The 10,547-nt window shown below is 40.8% G+C and overlaps 1 protein-coding gene across 1 annotated transcript; it reads right to left on the bottom strand.

Annotated features, from left to right (window-relative positions):
- Positions 1-4,911: 4,911 nt before the first annotated feature.
- On the bottom strand, positions 4,912-8,211 carry LOC145360170 (C-type natriuretic peptide prohormone-like). Its single transcript, XM_080215174.1, has 3 exons — positions 7,916-8,211; positions 6,306-6,643; positions 4,912-5,610 (listed from the first exon to the last, which is right to left on the bottom strand). Exons 1-2 carry the CDS (start codon positions 8,003-8,005, stop codon positions 6,320-6,322), a joined length of 414 nt encoding a protein of 137 aa, XP_080071300.1. The 5' UTR covers positions 8,006-8,211; the 3' UTR covers positions 4,912-5,610; positions 6,306-6,319.
- Between the last annotated feature and the right edge of the window lie 2,336 nt (positions 8,212-10,547).

Here is a 10,547-nt window from a genome sequence, read left to right as displayed (position 1 = left end):
TGTCGCCAATATCTCAAGATATTATTAACCGCTGTCAGACACGGGGGTCAAATAAACTTCGTGTTATTTAGAATTGTACTTGTTTGCTATATAAATTTTAATTAGCATTAGTGAAATGTAACGATGCAATAGACAGTCATGTTGAGCTTTTTAGTAATAGCTAATGTTTGTGTATTTCAGTAAATGTCTGGAAAAAAACATGAAATTGTCGTACTATTTCACTGGAAGATTAGAGGCGTGTTGGAGTGTGTCTAGTTAATTCAACGTGTCACCTGCACCAAGAGGAGAAAACAATTTATGATTCATTATATAACAAAATACCGCGAATGCTGGAAATCTGAAATTAAAACAGAAAATTAGAGCTGACAAAGGTCATCGACCTGAAAAGTTAACTTCGTTTCTCTCTCTATAGATGCTGTCACACCTGCTGGAGTACTTCCATTTCTTAAGATTCATTCCTGGTAATTTAGTTTCGCAACGCATTATTTTGACCAGGCTTTCTCAATGATTTGAATCAAAAGGTGACAAGTTTTCCAATGCTTCATTAATTTTCCAGAATGAAATACTGTAACGCTGCTGAACTCATGACCCGAAAGTTTCAGGCTGGGTGAAAGATTTGTTAGTTTTTTTTGTCAGACAACATATAGTTATCTGATAAGTGAGTTCTGTAGACGGGTCATATAGACTCGAAACGTTGACTCTGTTTCTCTTCACAGATACTACCAGATTTGCTGAGATTATCCAGCATTTTCTATTTTTATATACGCAGGGCATCCATTAGCTCTCGGAGGCAAAAATCAAGACAGCGTTTGCTTCCATTTTTGCAGGATGGGGAACGTAGCCACTCTGTGGCTTGTGTTTTTTAAATCCATTTCCGAAACATTCCCTTTCCCTCACATGGCCGAAGGGTGGAATGGAAGAATAGTTTGGTGGAGGTTAAAACTGCAAGTAGGGTGCGAATGGCTGCCATCTGATCTTTCGGATCTCACACAAGTTCCAGCTCCCACCCAATCAAGAAAAAATTATTCGGCGATATTTAAAGGCACCCAATAAGACCAACTGGAAATATGTATAGTAGTTAACAGTTACATAAATGAATGTTAGTAGTATTTAACAGCTCGGAATTTTCGATGCTTGGCTTTCTCGTGCGCCCCAACATGGAGTAAACAAGCAAATCTACCGGTGAATTTCCTAAGAGATTCTCCCGACCGTCCGCATAGGGCAAGAGCAGCGGAAACTCCGGGAAAATGTGTAGATATCTTTTTTTTATCCATTTGTCCCTGGAGTTTCCTTGGACTTCCCTTGGAAGTTATGGCTGCTGATCGGGGGAGTTCGCGGATGCTATTCCCTGGTTCTGCAATACATGCCTTGCGAAAAATTCATAATTGGATTTAGCAATAAATGCCCCCCACCCCATTCCCTTTCCGGCAGCAAGTGTTCTTTTTGGACACGTCAGTGCATACATTTCTAGATGATCTTGTCTTTTGGATCAATTTTGGGAGCCATTCATTGGCGGTTCTTCGATATAGACCCGTCAATCTGCATTTTATTCGGTTTGGTCGGTAAAATGAACTCTAAAGGAAGGAAATTTTAACATTGAGCGACTGTAAATGAAGCTATAGGAATTAGTCTCCCATAAGCCTCCTGTTCCCATTTCAAATGAAGACAGTGGAAAGGACGAGTAATGTGCACCAGCCTTCAAAAACTGTCCGGGTGCCATCAATGTCATGAGTTTCCTTGTTATGGTTCTAAGGGAAGTTCACATTCCTGAAACTTTGTTTTTCTCTCCACGTATGCTGCTAGACCTGCTGAGTATTTCAGCATTTTCTCTTCTTAATTCCAGATTTCCAGCAAGCGCTGTATTTCGCTTTTGTATTCTTGTTGTGCTCTAGGCTTCCACACCGATCAAACATTTTCCAGTACTTGATGGAATCTCTTCATCCTGGTACATTTAGTGGGAACAATTTAAAAGATGACCTCCTGTGTCACAGCTAATTTATCCTGCTGCATATGCTTGAGGGCAGGACGTTCGCAGCTGAACTCTTCAGTCAAGGCTGTGCCCATTCTGCCCTCAGTCCGGTTTCTAGTTTGGATTATACATAAATACTTCAGGTAGTTATTAAAATACGCAGCTTAATTGAATTAATCTATTTCAGCGAGAAGATGCCAAGCTTTCTGAATCATCTACTTAATTTTGCTTCAGGAAACTCATTGTAACAATCGTTGAACTAGCCGTAAAGCCCTATCCTCTCTTAAAACCTGAGGCAATAAACATTCCTTGTCCAATCCTGTATGTGTTTGCTCAGCCCGGGGTCTAACGCGTACTGTGACCCGGAGCCCTACTTTGAATATCCAAACCAGATTACTGAGAAACCCAAATTCTCTCTTTTCTGTTCCCATACTCCATGTATGACAGAATTATTATGGTGCAAAAGGGGACCATTCGGCACTTCATATCTACCAGCTCTCCAAATGCGCATCGTGACTTAATGCCATGCCCCTGTCTTTTTCCCGTACCCCTGCACATTGTTCCGATTCAAATAATCATCGAATGCCTCCACCGCACTTCCAGGTAATGCATCCAGACCTGATTCACTCCTGTGAAAACACTTCTCATCACATTTGCTTCTTTTGCAAATCATTTTAGGTGACAATATGGCATTATATTGCAGGATTAAGTGAGTTTAAAGATCCCCAGTGACAGATCTACTTTCTAGTCTGAGTAATGCACAGGATCAGCTGATCATCCATCACAGCGTCTCTTGGCAGGACTTGGCCTTGTCCAGGAAACGGATCAGATAACCAATTCAGTCATGACTTGGTTCCAATGTTTCAACAACAAACGTATAATCTTGAAACCAACTAGATCCCGACACCCAACCAATCACCTCCCCCTCTCCACAAAGCTACACAACACGGTGGCACAGCGGTTAGCACTGCCACCTCACAGCCCTAGGGACCAGGGTTCAATTCCTGGCTTGGGTCTCTGTGTGCGGAGCCTGCATGTTCTCCTCGTGTCTGCGTGAGTTTTCTCCGGGTCTCAGGTTTATTCCTGCAGTCCAAAGATGTGCTGGTTAGGTGCATTGGCCATGCTAAATTCTCCCTCAGTGTACCCCAACAGGTGCCTCAGTGTGGCGACTGGGGGATTTTCACAGTAAGTTAATCGCACTGTTAATGTAACCCTACTTGTGTCACTAATAAATAAACTTAAAAAAAAACACAAACACAGACAATGAATGACTAATGACTAGTCAGGGAACAAATCGAGTCTTCCAATGCTATGCAAAGATACCAGGGGCTCATTGTACAAAGAACAAAGAACAAAGAACAACCCAGCACGGGAAACAGGCCCTTCGGCCCAACGAGCCCGCGCCGCCGCATCGCCCCACACCTATTCTACCCTGCATGTCTACGAATGGGACCCTACTCAGTCAGATTCAGGGAAGAAATAGTGTCAATTTGGTGGAAACCAATTAGCCTAAGAGCACATCTTTGGGGTAGCACACAACTTGAATGTATTGTTATCATCTTCTTGACGACGGCATGTGCACACTTGCTACGTGGGATCCAACTATGACTTTACCAGCGAGAAATATAAGAGCCTCAGTGTAACTGCTGCTGCTTTGCAACCTTGTTTCAGTAGATGCCAGGCCTTGGATGTTGGGAGTGTACAGCTTAATAACCAATCTTACAGCACTTGTTGTGCCAAGCTACATAGTTCCTGAAACACTTTTGTGACATCAGCATAGTGGAAGGACTCTTTAGTATTCGAGATGTTATTAGTCAAATGCTATGTGCAAGTTTTTCCGCCAACAGCAGCTTAATCCAGGTCTTACTGTGAGTGACTTTGACAAAGAACCAGTTCGTACACCCTGTCATAGATTATTTTTGCATTAAAATGCAAGGTTGGTTAGAAAAGGGGAGTTCAGATTGACATAAACGCCTTTCCATTGAACTTTGCTTCATGGTATCCAATCTTAGATGGCCTTATCGAGGCTCAGTTAGTAGCGCTCTGGCCTCTGAATCATCAGCTTCCGGGTTTGAGTCTTGCTCCCGGGCTTAACTAGAGAACTGTAGGTTGACCTTCCAGTGCAGTACTCCCTTAGTGCTTCTGCATTCTACATTGTGGTGGCACAGCTGACCAGCCCTAATTTAGGTTTAGGTTGACCATTAGGCCTTCCCAGGGTTTCCAATTTTAATTTCGGGTGAATGCCAAAGAACTGGTCTTTCAATGGCGTTGGACGCGTTATTTCATCGTTTTTTTAAATAGCTGTCACGAACAGATGAAGTTGGAGTAAGGTATAGACAAGAGGCTGTAGGTATAGACATGGTGTTTAAGGATCTGGCTAGACACGAAAAGCTAGATTAATGTATGTACTTGGAGATTTATTAGCTTTGGAGCATAGTTTTTTCCTAGCGGATGGGTCAACAATAAAAATGCTCCAGAATATGATTCTATTTTTATTAGTCATAATTTCTAGTTGATAAAATCTTTGTATTCATTTTCTTTCTCGACATTATGACCAATTATGTATGAATCAGAAAGGGACTACTTAGTGACTGCGAAAAATGGGTTTCCAGCTTCACTGTAACATTTCTAATATTGCAAAGAAGTAAGCATGGATCTGGGGGTGATAGAAGATAGCCGGGGAAATGTCTTGGGAATTTGCTGCATATCTCCAGTTTTTGTTAATGTTCCCTGTAAACACAGTTCCCAAACAAATTTCGAGATTTGGAGTCTACAAGAGCGCTTTGCCCTAATGTTGTCGGAAGAGTCTGTTCTGCGGCAACCTCGTCTATGGGGTTGAAACATTCAACTTCCCTTTTCCTCACTTACCGTAGACAAAAACAACATCGCTGGTAGTAGAAGTAATTTTGGATTAAAGAACCACTCATATTTAATGCTGCATTTTCGCTTTATTTGACTGTAATAACAAGGAATGTTAAAACAACAGAAATCACACATCAATTACTCTGGAATGAGTACATGACACTTTTAGCGTGAACATTGGTGCAAATGATGGGTTGTCTAATTCTGCAACTTTTAATGCTTTATGCTTCTATTCCACACGCTCAGCAATGGAGGTGAATCATTGTTCTTTAACATATCCTTACATAGCTTTTCATTTCCTTAAACAGCCTGCTAATTATTAAGGAAAAATATTTTGTTTATTTTACGACTCTGAAGACACCCTGAAACAAAACCAATTCTCTGTGTAAGAGTATGACATAAAATAATGTATTTTAATTTTCTAATAAAGAACCCATTCCAAATTCTACATCAATTGCACCGGATTCCCATTACGGCAATTATAGGAACATGAATTAGAAACATGAGTTTACAAGTAAATACATTTCTCTTAAATTAATATAAATAGTTCTCCATTCAAAAATAATGAAATTCAATGACATTCACACGATCGTATTAAGCACGGTTACTATGAAATTAAACTTGTAAACATTCTACAGCGAGTCACTAAAATTTAACACTTGGGCCTTATGGAACACAACTCGAAAGTGCTTTAGTTGAAGCAAACTTCAACTAAGTTGAAGTTAGTGGATACAGCCATAGGCGTGTCAACCTTGATATCCTGCACCCTCAGTGGAGCCCTGGGAAGAAAAAGAGAAATCGAGTTTGTTATGTACAAAGGCAGACTTTCAGAGATATTCAATGGATTGTTTGAACATTCAATCTTGAAAGACGATTATTATATACAATATAGATTATCTTCCTCAAGACACCCTTTGTAAATCAATTTAATAAACACGAGTTTATATTGTCTTGGTTATTGATATTCCATAATCGGATTGCACAATTAGTGGAGAGTAAAGTAAAATCTTATAAATTAACCTGATTTGGGTAAGGATCCTTTGGTTTACTCATTTTAATCCGATAAATAAGAGGATGTTTCATGACAACGGAATTCATTCAACAAACATCATACTCTGCAATTTAATAAATATTTCTGTTGAATTACTAGTGTATATGGATGGAGATTCGCCAAGATTTTCTGAAGTACTTGATTTGTAGATCAATGGAAACCCAGATACAAACTCAATCACTGGAAACCAAACAGCAATACAGTCTTCCTATGTTATTCCTACCTTAGCTCTGCGCTGTCCAATAGCTGGTAGTGAACTGATAACCTGTCCAGTTAGTTTTGTTGCTTAACCTATCATGAAGTCGACCCAAGTAGCCTTTTACAGCTGCTGTTTTCACTCAACTAAAGTGCAAGTAGTTGGAGTAGATGAGATTCCCAAAAGACCACAATGGTTGACAACGATTGGAGTTGGAAAGCTCTTACCTGAAGTTAAATGGTCAGCATCCCAGATCGCTCATTGCACCTATTCTGTCCAATTTCACTCCAAAACATCCTCTTGTTGATCCTTTCTTGCTTCTCTTCTTAAATCTCAAGGGACCGTTGGTGATGTCACTGAGGAGTCGTATCAGGGAACCATCAGGAAGCCGTTGTCGGCTTTCGAGGTCTGGCAAGTTCTCGTCCCAGCTTTGTTCCAACTCGGTTTGACCATTTTGCAGGTCGGGAGAGATGCCAACCTGAGATGTCTCGTCGTCTGCTTCGCTGTCCAAACCTTCATGGGACAGATAGTGCTCAACCTCTCCTTCTAATAGGTTTGACAAAGTCTGCAAAAAAAGGGGGCGGGACTGAGTTAAACTTACAAATCTTCGAAGTATTTCTTTAAGCAGTGTATGTGCAATTGAGGAAAATATGACATTGTTGGGTAGAGCACAAAACTACAATGACGCGTTGCAATAATGTCAAAGAAGTTTGTTGAACCATTTCTTGTCCTACATTAACTGTACTGCACTTAGTATTGTGTCATTGTTAACTGCATTTTTCATGATTTTTTGAGAATAATTTGGCAGCGGATTCAGTATAAATGAATGATGCTCCTATTCTTCGCTCAGAAATGTTACACTTCGAAATTGTCGCAAACCAATCCTGTGTTTCAAGTTCGGTTGAAAATCACTAAGTGGATATTGTTCTCAATTATTGGCCAAACTGTGTCATATCTACTCATTGTGTGGTCGATCACTGAGGATGCCCAGCAGTTCATATGTAATAAGCGCATGCGGTCTCATGGCACAGTGCTCAAGGATGACCTCTACACAAACTTTCGCCTTAAACAGATCTTTAATCCTACTCTAATGAGCGTTAAAGACGACCTCTAGCAAAATGACTCGGTGCATTCACTAAATGAATCCGCATGGGAACCTAGTTTATGTTGGGAGACAGAATGTGCCAGTCTTGTTGCACGGAAAGGGATTTTGGAGCTGGTGAAATTGGCGATGGTTTGGCACTAAGACTGCAATAGCTCATCTCTTGCACCTTTTGGTATTCGCTAATACATGGACACAGATTATAGGCAAGATTTTGGATAATGGCATTTTTATTTACTGAAAGCACTAAATCTGTGTGTCTGACCAGTGTTTTGGAAATTGGATAGAACGGAGAGATCTAGAGTTTTGCTATGAGCAGTTTTCACTATGTTGTCTCGAAGGACACCAATAAAGACAGGATAAGCGTGTTCCTGTACATATATGAGGTTATACATACATAATGCTGGTAACACTAATTAGTAACTGGCAGCGTTCCCACAGGGCTTTACGCAGCTACGTGTTTTAGTTAGCTCTTGAGCTGGTCACGGTCAGTCCGTGTACAACGTAAACTCCTTCAAGTTCTGAGCTGATCGATTACTATAGTGCTAACCAATGAGGCACAATTGAAGATACCTCTTTAGCAAATATTAAAAATAGTTAATACAAATGAGCAGATCTGGTGATTAGTGGATTGTCAATGAACAATTATTACATCATTCATTTACTTTAGCTCGAGGTTGAATGCAGTGGAAAGCGATGATTTTAGCATAGTAAACCAGGAGTGCTTCGTCTTACCTGGAGGCTGTTTTGTGATCTGGGCCTGGCTTGAACTTGGATAAGGAAGAGTAGCAGGAGATTCCAGTAGTAAACTGTGTTCGCGTTCATCTTTGTGCAATATGCTTCTCGGAGATCTCTAGCGTTTTCTCTTTCGTTATTTTCTCCTTTGCTTGATCTTTGAGATCGTCCTCTCTGTCTCAGCTTCGGATTCGGAGACTTTTATCCTTCTCGGGCTGACGTCATGTCGCCATGGATTAATTAAATTAGGCAACTTCCGTCACCCCATTGTGATGAAGGACCGAGGCAGGATTGAGAGAAATTCCCTTATAAGCTTTCTTCATTCGAAAGATTAACAACCGCGCATGGTCCTGCCTTATTGACTTTTATATAAACATCATGGTCGGAGAATGCCGGGACACGCAATGATTTTAGAGTGATCTGGGGCAAATTCAGCCGTGGCTTCAGCTGATAGCACACTTGCCTCTAGTTCAGGAACTTGTCAGTTCTATTCCAGGGCTCGAGCTCGAAAATCTAGACGCACATTCCATTGCAGTACAGAGAAAGCGTTGCACTGATGGAGGTGCCGATTTTTGGATGGGACTTTTAACAAGGGGTTGTCTGCTTTCTGAATCTGGCGGTAAAAGATCGCATAGCATTATTTCAAAGAAGACGAAGGGAGATATCCCCCGTGTTCTGTACAATATTTCTCTTTTAATCAACATCACGTCATTATCACGTTGCCGTTTGTGGGAACTTGCTGTGTGCAAATTGGTTACTGCGATCCCTACATATTAAGTGATTACACGTCAAAAGAACTTAATTGGCTGTGAAGCGCTATGGAATGTCCTGAACACAACCCTCTACATCATCTTCTTCATGCTGGCTTGTTCGTTTGAATGTGTAGTGCCTTTTTAATGCAACCATGCATACACAATATCTTAAAAGGGAACAACTCTATCTTTCATAAGAACATAAAACTGGAGCAGGAGTAGGCCATCTGGCCCCCTGAGCCTGCTCAGTCATTCAATAAGATCATGGCTGATCTTTTTGTGGACTCAGCTCGACTTACCCACCTGCTCATCATAGCCCTTAATTCGTTTACTATTCAAAAGCTTATCTATCCTTGCTTTAAAAATATTCAATGAGGTAGCCCCAACTGCTTTTCTGGGCAAGGGATTCCACAAATTCACAACCCTTTGTGTGAAGAAGTTCCTTCTCATCTTGGTCCTAAATCTGCTCCCCTTATTTTGAAGCCATGCCCCCTAGTTCTGGTTTCACTTGCCAGTGGAAACAACTTCTCTCCTATCTGAGCTATTCCTTTCATTATCTTATATGTTTCTATAAGATCTCCCCTCATTATTCTGAATCCCAACTAGTATAGCCCCAGTCTACTCTTTCCTTATAATCCAACCCTGTCAATTCCGAAATCAACCTAGTGAATCTCCTCTGTACTCCCTCCAAGGCCAGTATATCCTTTCTCAGGTAAGGAGACCAAAACTGTACACAATACTCTAGGTATGGCCTCACCAGCACCTACACAGCTACAACATAACCTCATTGTTTTTAAACTCCATCCCTCTAGCAATGAAGGACAAAATTCCATTTGCCTTCTAATTAGCTACTGCACCTGCAAACCAAGTTTTTGTGATTCATGCACAAGGATATCCAGGTCCCTTTGCACAGCAGCATACTGCAATTTTTTACCATTTAAATAATAGTTCATTTTGTTGTTATTCCTACCAAAATGGATGACCTCACTTTTACCAATTTCAGATTGCTGTGCAGCCACAGATGCACATCTTACAGGGAACATTGGTGCTAAGGTCATCAAAGGTGCTATAGAAATACAAGACTTTAAAAAAAGTTGAGTAGCAGATCTTATAACAACAAAATAAATCCAGGACTCATTTCTAGATCTATCTGTTCACTTAATGAGATTGATAGGACACACATTGAAATGTTCTTTTGGAATGTGGGATTGTTAGGATTACAAGTAATTGATTGAGTTGAGTGCACTCACTGGTTTCCTGAAAAATTTGGGATTTTGGCCCATTATATTTAAATGGAACTTGATTATGCAAGCAAGGTGAGAGAAAGGGATAGATAGAATTAGATATATATTTTTATGTAAGGGTGGTGGCGTCTTAGTATTGCCATTAAACTAGTAATCCAGGGATCCAGGATATTGTTCCAGCAAGCTGGATTTGAATCCCGCCCACCATGGCAGATGATGAAATTTAAATTCAATAAAAATCTGGATTGAAAGTCCAATGATAAATCCATCAGATTTACTGAAATCCTTTAGGGAAGGAAATCTACCATCTTTACCATGGTCTAAGAACATAAGAAATAGGAGCAGGAGTAGGACATCTAGCCCTTCGAGCTTGCCCCGCCATTCAACAAGATCATGGCTGATCGGAAGTGGATCAGTTCCATTTTCCCGCTTTCTCCTCATAACCCTTAATTCCCTTGTCTATCAGAAACCTATCTACCTGTGACTTAAATATATTCAGCGAGGTAGCCTCCACCACTTCAACAGGCAGAGAATTCCAGAGACTCACCACCTTTTGAGTGAAGAAGTTTCTTCTCAACCCCGATCTAAACTGTCCTCCCCCCCACATTATCTTGAGGCTGTGCCCTCTAGTCCTGC

Source organism: Carcharhinus amblyrhynchos, chromosome 30 (assembly GCF_965287045.1).
Source record: "Carcharhinus amblyrhynchos chromosome 30, sCarAmb.v2.hapA, whole genome shotgun sequence".
Lineage (NCBI taxonomy): Eukaryota > Metazoa > Chordata > Chondrichthyes > Carcharhiniformes > Carcharhinidae > Carcharhinus > Carcharhinus amblyrhynchos.
Note: the sequence above shows the minus strand (reverse complement) of the source record. Positions and strands in the feature narration are given on the sequence as shown.